This window comes from Sus scrofa, chromosome 13 (assembly GCF_054392235.1).
Source record: "Sus scrofa isolate SSC_HxYL_T2T_F1_AM1 chromosome 13, Sscrofa_HxYL_maternal_Yorkshire_Landrace_v2.0, whole genome shotgun sequence".
NCBI lineage: Eukaryota > Metazoa > Chordata > Mammalia > Artiodactyla > Suidae > Sus > Sus scrofa.
In genome coordinates, this window is record NC_139395.1 from 47,042,818 (window position 1) to 47,061,869 (window position 19,052).

The following is a 19,052-nucleotide window of genomic DNA, read 5'->3' on the forward strand; positions in this document are numbered from 1 at the left end:
AGGAGGACCCAACAGTCAGTTCCTGGCTGCGGGAGATCCCTGCTGGAGATAGCTTCGATCTGGCTTCAGCTCAGGCCCCATTCCTCACCTCTCCTTTTCTGGACTTCACCCGGGCTAGGCTCAGCCCCGCCCGGCCGCACCGCCTCTCTGCAGAGCCTTCGGTCCTCCGCCGCCCTCTCAGTCCCCGCCCCCCGAATGCTTAGGGCTCACCCCCGTCAGGCCTCACCCCCCACCTCCCTTGGGCCCTGTCTTTCCTCACAGACCTCGCCCCTCCCCAAAGATATGCGCCTTTATTCCGTTTCCACAGCACCATCCCCTCTCCTCACCAAGTAACTGGCCGGGGCTTGGCCCACACAGCCCGCCTCTCACCAGCCTGGCCTGCCGGGAAAGGACCGCTCCTTTCCCCAAGGTTCCCGCCCCTCCCATCCAGGACTCCTGCAGCCGCGGTTCCCACTTCTGCCCCACAGGCCCCACCTCCTTACCATCTAGGCCCCGCCCCTCGGGTAACGGTTCCGGCCCATTCGTAGAAGGTTCCGCCCCTCTCAAGGCAAGGTCCGGGTGGCAGGGCTGGGCCGCTGCGGGCTCCGCCCCCTGAGCTCACTTCCGGGCGCCAGCACTGACTGCCTAGCCCCGGCGCCCCAGAGCAACCATGGAGCGGCAGGTGAGGGATCGGCCCGCGGTTCCTGTGGTCTTTGCAACCCGGGCTGTGCCTGACCCTGCTGTGTCCCCTGCGCAGGTGCTGCTGAGCGAGCCCGAAGAGGCGGCGGCGCTGTACCGGGGCCTTAGCCGCCAGCCCGCGCTGAGCGCCGCCTGCCTGGGCCCAGAGGTCACCACGCAGTACGGGGGTCGCTACCGGACTGTGCACACTGGTGTGTGTATGGCGGGGAATCGGTGGCGGGCCTATTCCGGGGCCGTGCACTCGGGTGGAGAGGAGGGGGATGTGCAGGGCTCGCTGCCTGACAGTGCTCACGAGTTTGTGGAAGACCGGGCTTGGAGGGTGTGGGTGTGGAAGGGTGCATCCCCCAGCCGTGCACACAGGTGTATAGGGGGTGTTCTGGAATGTTGCCCATGAGTGCAGAGTGTGGGTCTTGTAGGGGTCACCCACCCCCATCATCCCATACTGTACCCCCCCTCAAGGTCCTAGGGCGGATGCCAGGAGCGGTAGTGGTTTCTCTCCAAGATGTCAGCTCAGGCTCCGGTGACCTAAACTTGAGTTGTAGCCAAGTGTTGCCCATCCTGCCCCCAGAATATCTGGAGTCAGATTGGGGAGGTGGGCTGGACCTTCCTCTGGGCGGGGTAGGGGAGCCTGTGCTGGGACTGGCCAAATTGAGCAGTCTCATGCCTCTCCTCGCAGAGTGGACCCAGAGGGACCTGGAACGCATGGAGAACATCCGATTCTGCCGCCAGTACCTGGTGTTCCATGATGGGGACTCAGTGGTGTTTGCAGGGCCTGCAGGCAACAGTGTGGAGACCCGGGGGGAGTAAGTTTGAGGAAGGAAGCTTGTGGGCAAGGCCACAGCCATCTGCAAGCCTTTTATGAATACCCACCGTGTGCCTTGGTGTGGGGAGGGCCCAGAAAGGAAGCCAGGAGCTTGTTTTTTGCCACTAGGAGCTCTAGAGACATGGTCATAAGCACTGGAGACTTGCTTCTGACGGGCCAGGACCGGAGCCCCTGCTCCAGGGAGGGGAGGCAAGGCATCTGCCATGGTAGGACTAGAAGGGCTGCAGGGACGCATGTGGGCCACAGCCTCAAGAATCTTGTCTAAGAGGTTACAGCCAGTAAGGGGATAGGATGGGCTATCACTGGGTGGGAGGTAGTCCTGATGCGTTATCCTGTGTCCTCCTCAGGCTGCTGAGCAGAGAGTCTCCTTCAGGCACCATGAAAGCCGTGCTGCGCAAGGCTGGAGGCACGGGCACTGCGGAGGAGAAGCAGTTTTTGGAGGTAAGTCTGTGTGGGACCGGGTGGTAGGCAGCTGGGGGCTCAGATCCACAGATAAAGCTCTGCTGGAGGACAGACAACCTGACTCCCAGCTGTCCTCAGGTCTGGGAGAAGAACCGGAAGCTCAAGAGCTTCAACCTGTCAGCGCTGGAGAAACATGGGCCGGTTTATGAGGACGGTGAGGCAGCTGGCTGGTGAGCAGGCAGGGTAGACAGGAGGGGCAGCCATAGCCCAGGGCTCCCCCTGATCTGCCTTTCTTGCACCCAGACTGCTTTGGCTGCTTGTCCTGGTCGCACTCGGAGACACACTTATTATATGTGGCAGAGAAGAAGCGCCCCAAGGCTGAGTCGTTCTTTCAGACCAAAGCCCTGGACGTCACTGGCAGCGATGATGAGATGGCCAGGACAAAGAAGCCAGACCAGGCCATTAAGGTGCTCATGGTCATGGCCAGTCCATGAAGGTTCTTCAGGGCAGCCCTGGGGCCCAGTATGTTCTCCACCTACACTGTGCCTATCAGAACTGGGGAGGCACTGTCTCGTAGGGGACAGGGCAGGCTCGTGCGAGACAGGCTAGGCCCTGAGTGTCTTGTGTTCTCAGGGGGATCAGTTTTTGTTTTACGAAGATTGGGGAGAAAACATGGTTTCCAAAAGTACTCCTGTGCTCTGCGTGCTGGATATTGAGAGCGGCAACATCTCTGTGCTTGAGGGGGTTCCTGAGAGTGTGTCCCCTGGACAGGTCAGTGGCGACTCAGCCTACGTCATTCCTGGAGTCTGAGGGTCCTGCCTGAGTTACTCCCCTGGTTTACCCCTGCCCCCGGTCTTGTTTACAGGCATTCTGGGCCCCTGGAGACACAGGTGTGGTGTTCGTGGGCTGGTGGCATGAGCCCTTCCGGCTGGGCATTCGCTTCTGTACCAATCGAAGGTGAGGACAATGGAAGGGGCAGGGCAGGGGGCTTTGCAGCTCAGACTGTCCATGAAGCTGAGTGTCTCTCTGGTGGTTCCAGGTCAGCCCTGTACTATGTAGACCTCACTGGGGGGAAGTGTGGTAAGTGGCACCTACCTCTGCTTTCCTCTGAGACACACTGGCCTTGGCAGCCTGCATGGTACTCACGTTTCTGTCTGGTCCAGAGCTCCTCTCAGATGAGTCTGTGGCTGTCACATCTCCCCGGCTAAGTCCAGATCAATGTCGCATCGTCTACCTGCGGTTCCCATCTCTGGTCCCCCATCAACAGTGTGGCCAGTTGTGCCTGGTGAGCTGGGGGAGGGATGGGGGTGGAGGGAGGTCAACAAGAGGAGGGGATGGTAGATGAGAGCTGAAGGCACAGCTTCGTTTCCCCTTGGGCCCCTCAGTGCACCTCCTGTCCCAGGTGCAGTGATGGTGTGGGCCTGGAGGCTTAGAGTGCTGGCCTGGGGGGTGCTCTGCACAATCAAAAGTCACCACCTTGAGAGCATTCTCTGTCTACAGGAACACTCCTCCCTTTGCGTCTCATCTGCAAGGGACTGGGAATCATGGGCAGTTATAGCATCTCAGTCCTTGCCCGAGAAGGGCTTTGGGCCCCCACTGAAAGTTAGAGGCACCCCCAGACATCTAGTCCAGGTTACCAGAAAGGAGATACATTAGCCTTCTCTCAGGTCTTCCCCTCCCTTCCGTGAGGCTACCCAGGGCTATCAGAGAAGATCTCTGTGGCCTGGTGGGCCTGACCATCGTGTTCCCTTGCAGTATGACTGGTATACCAGGGTCACCTCGGTGGTGGTGGACATTGTGCCTCGGCAGCTGGGAGGTACGGGGTGTGTGTGTGTGTGGCTGGGTGGGTTGCCTGCAGCTCTGTTTTCCTGCCATCTGTTATCCCTGTTCAGGGCCAGCCTCCTCAGCTCTTCCTCCCTGGGTTCCTTCTGAAGTCTCCCTTCCCTGCTGGGCCAGCCCCAGATTCCACCTTCACAGGGAGTGGGACTGTCACCACAGGGGATGGTTTTGATAGAAGGAAGTCAACTGGACCAAAGCCGAGATCAGAGTGGCCCAAGCTGGCTGAGGATTTAGATTGTTTCATTTATGCTGCAGCCCATAGATTTTTCTTCTTTTTCCAGTGGCTGGTTAGAGCCACTGCTCCTTCAAAGGGTCTCAGAAAGTGCACTAGGCTGGTAGGTCCTCGCCCAGGGGCGCTCATTCTCCCGCTCCTAACACCCGCCCCAGCATTTGTCCACTCCAAACCCTTGAGGCAGCAGGGTCTCTAGGAGGGTGGCTCTTGGCTGACAAACTCTAGTCACAGTCTTGGGTGCTCTCGACTCTTCTTGAGATCCTGGACTATGCTAGGGATGTGAAATGTTAGTCCCTTGTTTTTTTAGGCCACCTGCCTGGACAGTTCCGGGAGTCAAGGACAAGGGATGGCCTCTTTTCTTCTCTCTGAGTTACAAGGATGCAACAGTGGGGACCTGGTCTGAATCCCACCTCTGCCCCTTATTAGCTGTGCGTCCTTGGACAGTGTCCTGACCTCTATTTCTTTATGTGATGAGGGAGTAGTTGTCCCTACCTTCTTTATAGGATTGTAGTGAGGGTTAAAAGAGTGATATTAGAGGGTAGGATTTATTCAAACAACCCCTCCCCGTCACCAGGCACTCTACACGGTATGGTAATGGACAGACAAGTGTTATCTTGTTTACAGCATCCGGTGCCTACCAGGGGCCCTGTGAGAGCAGCTCATAGGAACGCCAGTGCACTTCTGAGCACCCACAGTTCCTCTCAGATGCTCTTAAGCTCTGCCTCTCCTGGGCCCTCAAGGTCCTCTGCCCCTCGGCCTTCTCTTCAGGGAGCTCTTCATCGCCTAGAGTGCCCCCATGTATAGGGCTGCCTTTCTGTCACAGTTGTGGGCCCCAAGTGAATTCCCCAACAAAGCAAGCCTGCCTCATAATTTTGACATCCTCCCCACATCTCCACTCCTGGATGTGGCCCTGGCTCTCTGCCTTTGCAGAGGACTTCTCTGGGATCTACTGCAGCCTTCTGCCTCTGGGATGCTGGTCAGCTGACAGCCAGAGAGTGGTTTTTGACTCACCTCAGCGCAGCCGGCAGGTAAGGAGCCCTGACTTGTGTTCAGAGTCAGCCCTTGATCAACTCCTGGGAGCTTTGGGCCTGGGACATAGCACAGGCACACTGCTGGGTAGGCTGCCCAACCACAAGGTCTCACTGGCCGCTTAAGGCCCTGTCTGCCCCTGTCCTGGACTCCCTTTTCCTTGACGGGGCTGGCTGCCTGCTCCACGACAGAGCCCTTGGCCCTTTCTCCCCAGGCAGAGATGCAAAGCCCCCACCCCCAGCACTTCCAGCTGGGGGATGAGGGGACTACCCTGAACCCCATACAGGAAGCTGATGGAGGTGGGACAGCAGCTTTCTCCCAGAGATTGGGTGGGGACACCATGGTGTGTCAGGCTCCTTTGGGGTGTGATATCATTTGCTCGTCAGGGTAGTTCAAAGGGGCTCTAAGGCATTTCTTACCTTGCCCAAGGTCACTCAGCAAGTTGTGATGGAACTGGAATTTGAACCCAGGCCCTCAAGCCATTCCCTACGGCACTGAGTAGCTGTCAGTCACAGTCACTCATTGTTGTGGCCTGGCCCAGGGGTCCCCAACAAGGTAGAGATGAGGTAGGGCAGGACCCACAGGGCTCTTGGCTCTGGCACCACATGTGGCCTCCCTTCTGCTTCAGGACCTGTTTGCTGTGGACACCCAGATGGGCAGTGTGACCTCTTTAACGGCTGGTGAGCAGGGCTGGCAAGTGGGCCAGGGGTGGGACCAGAGCTCAGGCATATGGGGCAGCATGGGCACTCTCAGCCACTCTGCACCACTGACTGTCCCACAGCCTTTACTGACAGTCTCACAAGGACCCTGCCTATGCAAGACCCTTACCAGCCAATAGACTGCCTCCCCTGCTCTGCTCTGCTCTGTGTCCTGGCCCTGCCTCAGCACGGCCCCCACCTGCTCCTCAAACCCACAAGATTCTCTCTTGCTAAGATCTGCAAGAGTCACCCTTCCCCCTCCACCAATCTCAGGCAGAGGCACCTGAGGAGAAGCCCTGGGTTGGCTCTCTTATCATTCTCTTACCCAGGCCTGATGGTTCTGCCCCTAAAATGTTTTTTGAGCCTTCTACCTGCCCTGGCTGTCCTCACTCCTTCATGCAGCTACCAAAGTATTATTCCCAAACTGCATCGCATTGTATAGTCTCTGCTTAGGAAACACGGTCTCCTTGGACCCTAGAATTAGCACCACCACCCCTAACCTTCTAGTCCTGACACCCCTGCTGACTGCAGCCATCAAGTGGGCACAGCCAGTGCCTGCTAGGTGAGCAGACTGAGCAGGAGGCTCAGCCAGAGCTGTGTGTGCAGTTGGCTGTGAGCATCCCTTTGTGGGGATCCCTTTGCTTCTGAGGGTGGAAGGGGTACCTTTGTATAAAGCCTCCAGCCTGGGACTCAGGCTCTGCAGGAAGTGGATGGGAATAGTAGTGGCATCTGCCTTTCTTCAGGGGGGTCAGGTGGAAGCTGGAAGTTGCTCACAATTGACCGGGACCTCATGGTGGTGCAGTTCTCCACGCCCAGTGTACCCCCAAGCCTGGTGAGTGTTGGTGGGACCCAGGCCAGGAAGCAGGGGTTCTGTGCAGGCAGAGTCTGACTGTGGCCGGTCAGCGTGTGAGAAGCCGAGATGTGGACCCAGTTCAGCATAGTCCACCGGCGTCTGATACCAGGGGGAGAAACTGCTGGGCCAGGTTTTGCTCTGTACAGAACCGGGTGCCTGGGAGAGTGCTCAGTCCTCTGGCATAACAGCACGGGAAGACAGCAGAGCCTAGACGCTGAGGAGGGAGGGCTATGTATGTGTGGTTATGTGAGTACCTTTGTATATACCCAGCTCCCGACACAAGCCCATGCTGTGCCCTCTAGAGGTGGGCAGCTGGCTCAGTATGAGAGCTGCCCACTCACAGAGGTGGAAAAGCAGGGTGGCAGCCAGGCCACCTGTCACACTCTCTTTTCCCTTGGCAGAAAGTTGGGTTCCTGCCTCCGGCCGGGAAGGAGCAGGCGGTATCATGGGTATCCCTGGAGGAGGCCGAGCCCTTTCCTGACATCTCTTGGAGCATCCGGGTACTACAGCCACCCCCACAGCAAGAGCATGTGCAGTATGGTGAGCTGGGCACAGGCAGAGGGACACCTTGTTCAAGTTCTCCAGCACATAGTGTCTGTAATCACCTTTCCTGCCTCTTGTCTCACATTTTGGCGTTGCCTGAGATTACCTCTAAGAGGTTTTCTTCTTCTTGTGGATGGTCATGGGGGTGTCCAGGCATCTGAGCACCTGCTCTGGTTATCAGAGCTGGGCATCACCAGGCCAAATCATCTGTGGTGGGATAACAGAGCCCAAAGAAGACAGCCCTACACAAGGCCTCTGTGACTACACCTCCTCCAGAATGTTGTCCCTGTAGAGAGTGCAACTCGCTACCTAGAGCAGAAGGAGCATGAGACTCCTGGGTCCATGTGTCACAGTGTGGGTTACCTTGGTCAGGTCTCTGGTTTCCAAGGTCAGCCCCAGACCTGCAGCCACAGCTGAGGCCTGGGCTGCAGACACCCCTGAGCAGTAGTAGCACTGGCTCTGCTGATTGCTGCTATTTCCCTGCAGCTGGCCTTGACTTTGAAGCAATCCTTCTACAGCCCAGCAACTCTCCAGAGAAGACCCAGGTGCCCATGGTGGTCATGCCCCATGGTAGGCAACAGACCTAAGAGCCCCTGCCCTCCCACAATCCCTCCTAGCTGGCTCTTTCACCCTCTGTCTGTCCCCTACCTGCAGGGGGACCCCATTCATCCTTTGTCACTGCCTGGATGCTGTTCCCAGCCATGCTTTGCAAGATGGGTTTTGCAGTACTACTAGGTGAGGGAGCATGGACCCACAGCCCAGGTGGGGCTGTGGGGTGGTGATGGGGTGGGCTGGATCTGTACAAGCACTGCGGGTACCACCCTAGTCCAGGCCTCTTGGCAGCCTGGACCTGGAAGCCACTATCAGGAACTGCCCTCATGACTTCCCTGGAAAAGGTGTGGGTCACGGGGCAGTATCAGATCTCTTGGCCTCTTCCCCTTGAGTCTGGTATAGCTGGCCCCAAGGCCTACTTCATATATAAGCAAAAGGGTATCCAAGAATCTGAGGATGTCACTTGACCACCCTGTCTGGTCCCTCTCTGGCCTCCAGTGAACTATCGTGGCTCCACCGGCTTTGGCCAAGACAGCATCCTTTCTCTCCCTGGCAATGTGGGCCACCAGGATGTGAAGGACGTCCAGGTAGCAGGGGATGGGGCTTTCGTACTGGCTGGAGGGTAGGCTGTCGGGGGTGTGACTTTATTCAGCTGGACAGGCAGCTGGCTGTAGCATGATCTGCCCTACCCTGCAGTTTGCAGTAGAGCAGGTGCTCCAGGAGGAACACTTTGATGCAGGCCGTGTGGCCCTTATGGGTGGTTCCCATGGTGGCTTCCTCTCCTGCCACCTGATTGGTCAGTATCCAGAGACCTACAGTGCCTGCGTGGTGAGGAACCCTGTGATCAACATTGCCTCCATGATGGGCTCCACTGACATCCCTGACTGGTGGGTGCACCCAGAGGTCTCCACCCTCCTCCCCTCCCCTCCACACCCTCATAGAGCTCTCACAGGCCCCACACAGAACTCCCGGGGCAGCGTCAGTTCAATCTCTTATAGGTGCATGGTGGAGGCTGGCTTCTCCTACAGCAGCGACTGCCTGCCAGACCTCAGTGTGTGGGCTGCGATGCTGGACAAGTCACCCATCAAGTATGCCCCTCAGGTATGTGGCCCTCTCCTGCCTGGTGCACCACCAATGGGTCCATGGCCCCAGGATCTGCTCACCACGGCTCCCCACATACCCAGGTGAAGACTCCACTGTTACTGATGCTAGGCCAGGAGGACAGGCGTGTGCCCTTCAAGCAGGGCATGGAGTATTACCGTGTTCTCAAGGCCCGGAATGTGCCAGTCCGGTAAGTGTGGCAGGACAGCCCTGGCAGCTGGTGGGCAGGTGAGCAGGGAAGGATCCTCTAACCGCAGACACTGCTGCCTGACCCCTACAGGCTCCTGCTTTATCCCAAAAGCACCCATGCACTATCAGAGGTGGAGGTGGAATCAGACAGCTTCATGAATGCTGTGCTCTGGCTATGCACACACTTGGGCAGCTGAAGCCCTATCTGTCTGCCTGAGCTGGGTGCCCACACTTGGCTCTTGGAGAGTCCCATGGTCTGGCAGAGCTGCAAGAGGCTTCCTGGGCTCTGGACTCCATGGATGGGTGAGCTGAGGAATGTGGGCTGTATACTCATAATAAATAAGGACACAGAGTCTGGTTCCTGCTGGTACTTTGTACCAGGCCACCCTAACCCCAGCCACACCCTTGAGGTTCAGAGACTGAAAGCCCTGGGTGTGGCAGCCATAAGGACTGCATCTACCTCCAGTATGAGAGGAGCGGAGACAGTGTGAGGCTCAGCTGCTGCCTGACCTGGCCAAACAGGACTCCACCAGGCCAGCTCCCTCTGTTGCAGTCCCTTCTGTTAGAGCTCCCCACAGCACCCTTCTCCCATCAGTTTATCTAGGGGACTGGTGAGGCCCTGCCCTTCCACAGCACCCACAGGCTAAGGCAGTCCTGGGGTCAGACTGCCCAGCCCAGGGCATGCTGGACTCAAGCCACCCAGGCCCTGGTGAGGAGTTGCCAGTTCATTCCCTAGCAGCAGAGGCCAAGAAGTACCCTTCACAGGCATAAAGAGGAAAGGTGGCTTTATGTCTAACAGACGGCTTTGTCCTCCCCAAGGCAAACAGGACTGAAGCTAGGACTAGCCCAGCCGCATGACCTTGTTAATCCAGTCCACAAACACAGAGACACGCATGAAGATGGCTGGCCAGCGGGGCCGTGCACACACTCGGTTGGGGATTATAATTCCCTCCAGGACCCAGCAGTCGTGGGTAAAGCAGGCAAGCGGGCCCCCGTAGTCACCCTGGTAGATGCAAGAACTGGTGAGGGGGCCTGCGCCGTGGCAGAGACTACCCCCTTGGGGGTGAAGCAGTACATTTTCAGCTTGCCAGAGGCCCTGCCACTGACCTCACAGGCACCCACAGGGGCCAACAGTCCCTCAGTGCACATCTCACTCTCGCGTACGCGTCCTCGGTGCTTGACATTACATTCCTGGTTGGAGATGACATTAAGGGAGGCCATGTTCAGGACAGTATCGTCCCCTGTACCTACAGCGAAGAGAATGGGAAGAGAGGGTCTCTGGGTAGGATCCAAGGCTGGGCCTCTTGGCCTGGAGCAGTCCATGCCTCTGCACTGTAATCTTACCTTTAGTCTCACCCCAGCCTGCAATCTCACACTTTGTGCCTGGAGGCACCACATACCGCTCAGGGGGCAGGCAGATCAGGGCCACACGCTGGTTCAGGGTTGCGGGTCTTTAGAAGAAATGAGGACACTCAGGGTCTGATGCCATGAGGCTCAGCCCCACCTCACACCCTCTTGACTTGTTACACACCTCTCCAGCTTGAGCAGAACAAGCTGGGAGTCTGAGGGCCCACAGATCATCTTGGCCACTGGGATGCGCTGCAGACCTGGCTCCCCAGGCTGTGGGTTCTGGAACAGGGTGCCCAGCCATACCTCATAGCCCATGAGAGGTACATGGCTGAGAGAGAAGCTCTGCTAAATAGGTTCTGACTCATGGCCTGGTGCCCCCCACACACCTGTTGGCCTGCCTGGGAAAAGCAGCTAAGTGGGAGATGAAGGCAGGGGGTTGAGACTGGGCCCCAAACCCAAGGGAGGCTCACCAGGAGGAGAAGCACTGCCGGGCAGTCAGTACCCATTGCTCCTTCACTAGGGAGCCTCCACAGAAGTGCTGGCCCTGCCTGGAGGAGTGCAGGTTAGAAAACAGTCCTGGGATAGACTGGATCTGCTCTCTTGGCTAGGATCTCTGAAGCAGGGGACAGCTTCCCACCTCAGCTGGCGCAAGCACAGATGATAAAGCCTCACCCCCTCTACTGGGGAATCAGGCAGTCGTGCCTCACCGGTTTCGTAAGCTGACTGTCCAGGGTGAGTTCCCAGGTTGGCCCCCCACCACACGCAGCTTGGAGCGCCTTGGATCCACGCGAGTCACCCTCTTGCCGCACTTCTCAAACAGCACTGGGTCTAGGGGATAGAGTCGGCTGGAATGAAATCCCCAACTGGATGGAGATGGGGGGCAGAGGGACCACAACCCACAGCTGGCCCAAGTCCATACCTGGGGGCTCCAGGATGGATGGTGGTTGGTCGTCATCTAAAAGACCCAAGTTCAGCCGTGTTAAGGGAGCCAGCCTTCCTAAGGGGAGGCTTGGGGTGGGGTCCGAGGATTTTTCGCCGGCCCTCAGCTCACCGCAGCGCCGCAGTGCACAGTAGTCGAATGGAATCCCAGGGTCAGTGGTGTAGCACCAAGGCCCGTGACTGTCACCGTCCGGATTGCGGCAGAAGTTCTCCTCCAGTTGCGCCTCCGGGTCTGAGGTGGGCGTGAACCTAGGAGGGAGAGTGAGCAAAACTGTAGCAGGGTAATCCTAACCCCCTGTAAAGTTCTGGTTTGAAAAGCTGCTAGTTTGAGACGCTGGGGTCCCGGGCCTGAGACCTGGATGTGGGAAGAGCCAGACGACCTGTAGAACTTACTGCGGTTTGTGCGGAGTCCTCGCGGACCAACTCTGGCACCTGACGCCTTTTCGAGTCTTGCTGACCGAACCGCGGTACTGTTCCCCCCAGCCGTGGTAGCAGTCTGCGACGGGCGGACCGGGGCGGCCGTCAGCTGGTTCTCAGCCGTACGGTGTGTACCTCCAGACCCAGCTCAGGCCTTACCCTCGGGCCGTACGTCGTCGTTGCAGCGCCGGATCTGGTAGCAGAAGGCCACGCGCATGCCAGGCCGCGATGTGAAGCACCAGGGCGCCTCAGATCCGTCGGGGTTGCGACAGAAGTTCTCCCGAAGGTCCCTGAGCAGGCGCTAGGCTCAGCCTGGGCGGGAGCCCGGCCTCTAGCTCCGTCCCTGGTCCCGCCTTCCTTCAAGTTCTGCCCGGACGGCCCTCAGTTCCCACCCGCAGGACTACTGTGTCCCCAGGGGCGCCCGCCAACTCACTTGCACGCATATTTTTCCGGCGCAAAGCGATGTTGATGAGGATGCTGCGCGTCCCAACGCTGGCAGGGCACGCCAGCGGCAGTGGTGTTGACCATGCCCCGGTAGCCCTCGCCTTTACCGCGGAAGCAATTGAGCGTCGTAGCCTCCTGGCGCGGCTGTGCACCGGACCCTTGGATGGACCGAGGCGGGTCGGAGCCCAAGCCGAAGCTGAGACCGGGTCTGGGGCTAAGACGGAGCCCCGCTCTCATTGGGCCACCGCTGAATCACGCCCAGCCTCTCCTCACTTCCCAGCCAGGCCACGCCCCCCACGTGTCCCAGGTGCCCTCCCAGCCCCGCCCTTGAGCTCTACCGCAGCGCGGGAGGTCGCAGAACTCTCGCTCCACCTGCGGGTCAGTAGTATAGCACCACGGCCGCTCCGAGCCATCCGGATTCCGGCAGTAGTTGTCGTCTAGATTTTTGTCGAGGAACCTAGGAGCGTTAGCGGGGAGTGAACAAGCGCCTGAGACTCAGACCCTGTCTGGCTGGCCCCAACCAACTACTACCTTACATCGCTCCGCCCTGGAGCCCTGGGCCCTCCCCTTGCCCGGCCCCCTCGTGCGGAGCTCGCCCACGCGTACTTGAGGGGCTCAAATGGGTGCGGGTGCGGGTGCTGCAGGTCCCAGCGCTGACACTCGCGTCCTGACTCGGTGCGATCCACTGAGCCGCGGTAATCCTCGCCATTGCACCAAAAGCAAACGGCTGGAGAGGAAGAAATTGTGGGTTGGTGGACTGCGCTGGGCATTCTCCTCCCGCCCCAGGCTTGACCTGGAGCCGCTTACCCTCCTGGCAGGACTTGATACCGCAGCTCTGGAAGCGCACGGCAGGGTCCATGGTGTAGCACCAGGGACCTCCAGGGTCCCTGTCCGGGTTGCGGCAGAAGTTCTCCTCCAAGCCGTTCCGGAGTGTGGGCGTGTACCTGGGTTCAGAGAGCGGCGATACAGTGAGTGCGGGGCGGGGGTGGGGGTGGGGTGCTGGCTCCAGGCCGGCGGGAGAAAGGGGATCTACATTCCGTCTTACTTGTGGTCATTGGGAAACCTGAGGTTCCAGCGCTGGCAGGGTAGGCCACCCATGGTGATGGCCACAGTGCCCCGGTACTCGACCCCATTGTCCATGATGCAAGTCCGAACATAATCTGAGAGCAGAAGACCCAGGATCAACAGCGCCTGAGACCTCAGCACCTCTCTCCCCAGCCCGCCCTTCTCCGAAGCCACTCACTTTTCTTTTGGAAGAGATCAAAGCTCCCTGAATGCTGCAGCCGTGTATGAGGTGAGTGCTGGGTCCATGGAAGCAGTTGGCAACCATGGCTGCTCACATTGTAGTGGAAGGCCCTGGGAGGGGGAGGCATAAGGTCACCTGGTGCCCCTATACCCAGTTTTATCTGGATATTGTGGCCTCTTACCTGCAGTCCATCAGGGGCCCACAACGCCCTGCACACTCCTCAGCATCTGCCACATCCTCTTGCCAAGACCCAGGCCCCACTGCATGTAGCAGGTGTTGCAGCTCAGTACCCGGGAGCACCTGGAAGTCATTTAAGGGCGAGCGCTGCCCTGCAGGGTGGATATTTGTAGCATCATGTGAATATCAGCACATCCACACTTTATTCATTCAGGAAATCAAACTGCATGGCCTCTCTCATGGATCCTGTGGGTCCATTCAAGGGTCAAACCCCTGTATGGGGTGGGAGAAGCAGGCCCACACATGGTAGTTATCACTAGTACGCTTGTTTAATGGGCAAGGCACTAGGCTCAGATGTAAAACATATACTCTACGAGAGTAGCAGGTGATGGTGCTTGCCCTATGGGGCTTGGCTCCTCTCATTTCTCAGATAAGAATGGTAACGGTTGGAGTTATCATACTAAATAGGCGGAAGCCAAACCCAAGTATTCTGACTCCAAGTATAGGCTCTCATCAGGGTAAGGGCATCTGCTAGAGGGTTAGATCAGTCTTATGAGAGATTACTGCCTGCGTGTGTGGTCCTAACACTGCCTCAATGCTGCAGCAGACTTTTTTTTTAGGGACACACCTGCAGCATATGGAAGTTCCCAGGCTAGGGGTCTAATCGGAGCTGTAGCCGCTGGCCTACACCAGAGCCACAGCAATGCCAGATCCAAGCCGCATCTGCAGCCTATACCACAGCTCACGGCAATGCCAGATCCTTAATCCACTGAATGGGGCTAGGGATCGAACCCACAACCTCATGGTCCCCAGTCGGATGCCTTTCCACTGAGCCACAATGGGAACTCCTGCAGCAGATGTTTTAGTGTAGGCCAGAATAGGCAGTGTGTTTATGTGTTCCTGGGGCTGCCCAGCTCTGCTCAAGAAGCTAAGGTTGCTCACTGCTCCATGCCCAGTAGGAAAGTAAGTTTCTGGCTGGAATAGCGGGATGGGCCTAGGGCCAACCCCTTTCTGAATGCAGGCGGGGATCAGGGCTGGGGGTGAGGGGGAAGAGCACTTACCAGGGGCCCCTGAGCACTGCGTCAGAAGCAGCAGGAGTGGGAGCCACCCCATCCTCCTGGCTGGAGACTGCACTGTGACCCACCACAGCCCCATCCGGGAAGTTGTGAAACTAGTCCCTACGGGATTGGGTGGCTCTGGCTCCACACCCCCACTCAAGGCCTGCTGGGGCCTGACCTGAAACCCAGTGGCAGGAATAGGGGTGGTGCCAGACCTCAGGCCCCCTAGGTGAGGTACAAGTGTCTTCGCTCTGGCACAGCTAGCTCCCAAGAGGCCTCCCTATGTAGTGGACAGTGTTGGAAAGGTTTAATGGGGACACCTGAGGTGCTGGGGCTGGGGAAGGGCAGGGGCATCCCTACAGCCTAGGCTGCTCTGAAAGGAAGAGCAGTGTGTATGGGGTTGCTGCCAGAGCCGGGTTCCAGCCCTCAGCCCCCAGCCCCCAGCATAAGTGGTGATATTTAACTTTTCTGAGCCTCAACTTTTCTCCTGTAAAGTCAAGTTCCCTACCCAACCCCCTAAGCAGCTTACCCCTTTTGCTGACTTAGCCCCAGCTGGAGGCAGGTCGACCCACACCCCTGGCAGCAGAGCCCACCGAGCTCCCCTTGCTCTGCCAGAGATGCTATCCCAGGGAAGATGAGCGAGGTCATTTGTCTGGCCTGAATGGAAGTGAGGCTGACAGGTACCAGGGACCCTGGGAGGAGCAGCCTTTCAGACGTCCGAGGGGACCTCTGGGCTGGGCCTCCAAATACCGGTAGGAGTTGAGGTAGGAGGCCAAGGTCTCCTAGGACTCAGCGTGGCGACAAGACTGGGCTAGGAGCGCCTCCTAAGTAGACGAGGGTCGGAGGCATTTGGGCAGTGAGGCGGTTGGGCAAAAGGCAGGGGCCGGGACATTCCAGCTGGAGGCTGCAGGTGGCGCCCTCTGGCGGAGGCCGGGCGCGGGCCGATGCGCTTGCGCGGCAGAATCGCGGTTTGGCCCTGAACGGGCGCCGTAGGCGAGAGGCTGGGCGGATGTTGTGAGCCGGGACGCCACGGCCGAGGCTGGGGGTGAGTGAGGGGCGACGGGGGCCCAAGAGGGGCGGGTCCCCGCAGCTTCCGTTGCGGCCCGGCCAGTCTAGCATGAGGGTGCTTCCCGTGCAGGGGGTTGCAGCCCGTGGTGCAGGACTCTAGGCTGGAGCTGGCCTGGAAGAGCCTCTGGAGCTTGAGGCCGGGCGGAGACGACTTCGGGAAGAGAAGCGCTACCCTCGCGTCCTTGGGCTCCTAGGTGGGGTCGGTTTGGTTCTGAGCCCTGATCCCCCGGCGGGGCTGACCAGGGTCTACGTGGCAGGGACCCCCGAGCCAAGCCAAGGTCCACCTCTCACCTGTATCCTCAGCACCTGACACCCCGAGTGGATGTCTGGAAGGTTTGCTCATCAGATCAGTGACCACGTCTAATCTGTCCTGCACCTGCTTTGGTGTGAGAGGGCCAGTGGTGGGCATCAGGGCGAGAGTCACTTTCCCAAGGGGCAGGCGTGGTGTGCACTGTGAGTGGGCAAGGGTGTGTGGCAGGAGCTAGAGGACCTGTTTAGGGTGAGATAAGAAAAAGGAGTGCTGTCTAAGGCAGTGCTGGAGAACCAGGCTTTAGATTAGCTCTGGCCAGTAGAGCTTTGTGTAATGACGAGAATGTTGTTTATTTTCAGCGTCTAGTCCAGTAACCACTAACCACATGTGGCCACAGAATCCTTGAAATGTGACTAATATAATTGAGAAATTGATTTTTAAATTTTAAACTTTCAAATTTGAATAGCCATGCATAGTTAGTAGCTACTGTGTTGGACAGCACAGCTCTAGAACAGTGAGGCTGGCACCAGCTGCTTAGTGCAGCTTCAGAAGTAGCTGCACTATGGCATGTGAGGCATGGACAGCAGTGGGAAGACCAATGGGATCTGCATTTGGGACAAGGGTAGTGGTCTGATGGGACAGGAGGCTGTGTGTGTGTGTGTGTGTGTGTGTGTGAGAGAACAGGAAAACTAGCAGGCCTTTGGAATGGAGAAGGGAGGATCTTGGGACTGAGAAAGGGGATCCCGGTCTGGGGTGTCAGCAGGACTTGTAGCTGGAGATGGCATCAAGGCCTCGGAGCGTGAACTTTCCTTGGTGTAGGATTCTCTCTTCCAATTTGGATCCAGTGTGGCTTACGGCTGAGAGGGACGGGGGCTCTGCCCCAGCCTATCTCACCTTGGATGCTTTGGTCTCATTTCCCACTGGGTTGAGGCATTTAGTTTGGTTTAGCAAATATACATATCTGGTGCCTGGTTTCTCTTGTGCCCTGTGTGAGTACTGGGACGTGGTGGGGCCCTGTCACATGGGCCCAGACCCCTACTCACTCTCCCTGTGTAGGAAGGTGGAAGCTCTTGCTTTCCTCTGCACGGGGTTGGTGTGGATGTGTGTGTGAGTGTGCATGCACTGGCTTCACCTCTCCCAAGCCTTCCCAATACCCCAGGACTGAGGTTAATATGGGGGCCCCTGCCTGGCTTTGTAAAGACCAGCCCTGCCTCTACTTGAGCCCTCAGGACCACTGGCTGCCCACAAGAGATGAAAGATGGCGTCCAAGGGGGCCGGTATGTCCTTCTCCCGCAAGAGCTACAGGCTGACCTCAGATGCTGAGAAGTCAAGGGTCACAGGTAAGGGCTGGGAGGAGGCTCCTTGTTTTGAGGGAAGGAGGAGGAGGCAGAGGCAGCAAAATCCCAGGTCCATTGAGCCTCAGACCTTCCTGCACCCCCGTGCCTGTGAGCCAGCTCTTCTCTGCTGGCAGCCACAGAGCAGGGCACCCAACTGACTGCTTATTTGCCCATTGTGGCTTGGCAATGACCAGGAGCCTCTGTGGCCAGTTTGGGTTGGGAGCCACACTGACCATGTATCCCTTCTCTCCCTCTGACCTGTGGCCCAGGCATCGTGCATGAGAAGCTACTGAATGACTACCTGCACCGCATCTTTTCCTCTGCTGATCATGCATCCACGACAGCTACCAGCAGGTATGGCCGGGTGGATCTCCCCCCTCACTCTCTGGGACCACACCAGAGGCTGGGGGCTGCGCTGTGGAAAGGAGGCCTAGGCTCTGGGTAGGCTGACTTGGGTTCTGTTCTTGCTTTGCCACTTCTGGTTGTGAGATCTGCCGCCAGAGAATCTGCCTTCTGGACTCATTTCTTCCTTTTGCCTGGCAGTGCTAGTGCCTTCCTCCTAAGTTCATAGTGGAGGTTAGGCATGTGGTGTACACTCAGCATTCAGCATAGCACTTCATACCTATTTCACACTCAGCATCTGGCCCCAAGTGCATCTGCCCTCACCTCTGCCCCACCTTGGCCCTCTGTAGCCTCTGCTTGATCTGTAAAGCACAGACCCCACCAGCCCTTTATTTTGAATTGTAATCACTCTTAAGACTCCTGCTGAATTATTTCTTCAAAGGGTTCTGTACAGTCTTCCTCCCTATGGGGAGGCGTGGGTGTCCCTATGCCCCAGCCCCTTTGCCAGCCAGGGCTAGTCTGCCTTCCACAATCTCCACTCTCTGGGTAGGCACAGAGGGCAGCATTGTCGCCTGTTCTGTTTCAGTGGCTGTAATGGCCCAAGGATTTCTACTTGTTGAGGGCTGCTGCCCACCTCCACCCCAACCCCAGTCCTGGCCCATTCCCAGGGCCATCTGATCGCTACCTCATGTGATACCAGAAATGATTCTGCTGCCACTGGTGCCATGGCTGCCAGGAGGGAGAGCAGGTGGCAGAACCATTAGTCAGTGGTGTGTGGACACAGAACCCTGGACTGGGACGTGGGCAGTCCAGAAAGGGCAGGCAAGTGCTGGGGTTGGCCAAATAGGCCATGCCTGCAGGCGCTCAGTGCGGCACATGAGAGCAGGCACATGACTGGAGCAGCCTTCCCAAGCGGTCCCCATAGGAAGTGCTGTTGCGGAAGCCTCCTTTACCTGTGCGCCAGTTGGGGTTTTCGGAGATAGGGTCAGCTACAGCCTCCATCCTCCTGGCGAGGCAACCCATCATATGGCTGCTGCTTGGCCTCAGCTTGGGGCTCAGCAGAAGTGGGGAGGAGGCTTCGTATGTTGCCCCCTCTTGCAGCTCCAGGTTAGTGGAAGCTCATGGCAGGGGAACATGTGGTCCCTGTGCCTGGGTTGAAGCTACCTTGGCAGAGAGTGCTTTGGCCCATCTCCCCCTTCTGGAGCCTACTCTCTAGGGGATGGATGGAGTGGGGATTAGAGGTGGAGGAGCAGGTGCCAGCAATCTGTGGGATGGATCCAGATGGGCATGAGGCCCCTGCTCTTTGAGCCCTGCTAGTTACCACCACACCATTCCCTGCTATTCTTAGCAGCTGAGCTCAGGATGGAGCTGGCCAGTGTTATACACAGCCCTGTTCCCTCTGGGCATATGCGCTGGGAGAATGCGGGGGCCACTCAGACAGGTTCTTCTAGCCCCCTTAGCTGGGGCAGGTGACAGATAGGCCAT

At 58.1% G+C, this 19,052-nt stretch overlaps 3 protein-coding genes across 62 annotated transcripts in view; 2 read left to right on the forward strand and 1 right to left on the reverse strand.

The window, feature by feature from the left end:
• Nucleotides 1-599: 599 nt before the first annotated feature.
• APEH (acylaminoacyl-peptide hydrolase) lies at nucleotides 600-13,383 on the forward strand. 6 transcript variants are annotated; one of them, XR_014822440.1, is made up of 24 exons: nucleotides 600-661; nucleotides 737-869; nucleotides 1,355-1,481; nucleotides 1,849-1,942; nucleotides 2,042-2,117; nucleotides 2,207-2,370; nucleotides 2,537-2,674; nucleotides 2,769-2,860; nucleotides 2,943-2,983; nucleotides 3,067-3,188; nucleotides 3,659-3,719; nucleotides 4,905-5,002; nucleotides 5,632-5,683; nucleotides 6,445-6,533; nucleotides 6,956-7,094; nucleotides 7,584-7,667; nucleotides 7,752-7,832; nucleotides 8,148-8,236; nucleotides 8,346-8,536; nucleotides 8,648-8,750; nucleotides 8,834-8,940; nucleotides 9,031-9,242; nucleotides 12,908-13,057; nucleotides 13,158-13,383. XR_014822440.1 is itself a non-coding variant. In NM_213923.1 (22 exon segments), coding segments are annotated over 22 exon segments (2,199 nt in total). In that variant the 5' UTR covers nucleotides 641-649; the 3' UTR covers nucleotides 9,137-9,291.
• Nucleotides 9,708-14,708, reverse strand: MST1 (macrophage stimulating 1). 7 transcript variants are annotated; one of them, XR_014823083.1, is made up of 18 exons: nucleotides 14,574-14,708; nucleotides 13,517-13,664; nucleotides 13,333-13,445; nucleotides 13,135-13,249; nucleotides 12,897-13,033; nucleotides 12,696-12,816; nucleotides 12,428-12,546; nucleotides 12,079-12,247; nucleotides 11,805-11,935; nucleotides 11,622-11,724; nucleotides 11,341-11,477; nucleotides 11,209-11,244; nucleotides 10,997-11,117; nucleotides 10,760-10,837; nucleotides 10,471-10,568; nucleotides 10,284-10,390; nucleotides 10,047-10,186; nucleotides 9,708-9,942 (listed from the first exon to the last, which is right to left on the reverse strand). XR_014823083.1 is itself a non-coding variant. In XM_003132215.5 (18 exons), the coding sequence occupies exons 1-18, from the start codon at nucleotides 14,665-14,667 to the stop codon at nucleotides 9,781-9,783; spliced, it is 2,178 nt and encodes a 725-aa protein (XP_003132263.2). In that variant the 5' UTR covers nucleotides 14,668-14,707; the 3' UTR covers nucleotides 9,708-9,780. The 7 variants fall into 7 exon arrangements, 2 of the variants coding, with proteins under 2 accessions (XP_003132263.2, XP_084844409.1); XR_014823086.1 differs by having other exon boundaries at nucleotides 12,079-12,303; XR_014823085.1 differs by having other exon boundaries at nucleotides 10,471-10,617; nucleotides 12,079-12,303.
• The window catches only part of RNF123 (ring finger protein 123), a 33,104-nt gene continuing 26,464 nt past the window's right edge, over nucleotides 12,413-19,052 (forward strand). For 7 of the 49 annotated variants that reach the window (XR_014823026.1, XR_014823027.1, XR_014823019.1 and 4 more), the window contains exons 1-3: nucleotides 15,566-15,615; nucleotides 17,118-17,228; nucleotides 17,495-17,579. Coding sequence is in view for 30 of the 49 variants with exons in the window: in XM_013981692.3 (XP_013837146.1) it covers nucleotides 17,147-17,228; nucleotides 17,495-17,579 (167 nt within the window). In the remaining 19 variants the exon portion in view is untranslated. Of the gene's footprint in view, nucleotides 12,468-12,672; nucleotides 13,058-13,079; nucleotides 13,384-15,565; nucleotides 15,616-15,708; nucleotides 15,972-17,088; nucleotides 17,229-17,494; nucleotides 17,580-19,052 lie in introns of those variants that run through there. The other 42 variants (XR_014823031.1, XR_014823035.1, XR_014823023.1 and 39 more) reach the window with 18 other exon arrangements.

What these genes read in the sequence shown, in the direction of transcription:
- APEH (XM_005669560.3), top strand. Translation starts at nt 1,880, where the DNA reads ATGAAAGCCGTGCTGCGCAAGGCTGGAGGCACGGGCACTGCGGAGGAG. An exon ending in AGGAGAAGCAGTTTTTGGAG is followed by an intron (nt 1,943 to 2,041) that starts GTAAGTCTGTGT and finishes AGCTGTCCTCAG; the next exon opens with GTCTGGGAGAAGAACCGGAA. An exon ending in CCTCACTGGGGGGAAGTGTG is followed by an intron (nt 2,984 to 3,066) that starts GTAAGTGGCACC and finishes TGTCTGGTCCAG; the next exon opens with AGCTCCTCTCAGATGAGTCT.
- MST1 (XM_003132215.5), bottom strand. Translation starts at nt 14,667, where the DNA reads ATGGGGCTGTGGTGGGTCACAGTGCAGTCTCCAGCCAGGAGGATGGGG. An exon ending in AGGACTCCGCACAAACCGCA is followed by an intron (nt 11,478 to 11,621) that starts GTAAGTTCTACA and finishes TCTCCCTCCTAG; the next exon opens with GTTCACGCCCACCTCAGACC. An exon ending in CTGTGCACTGCGGCGCTGCG is followed by an intron (nt 11,245 to 11,340) that starts GTGAGCTGAGGG and finishes TGGGTCTTTTAG; the next exon opens with ATGACGACCAACCACCATCC.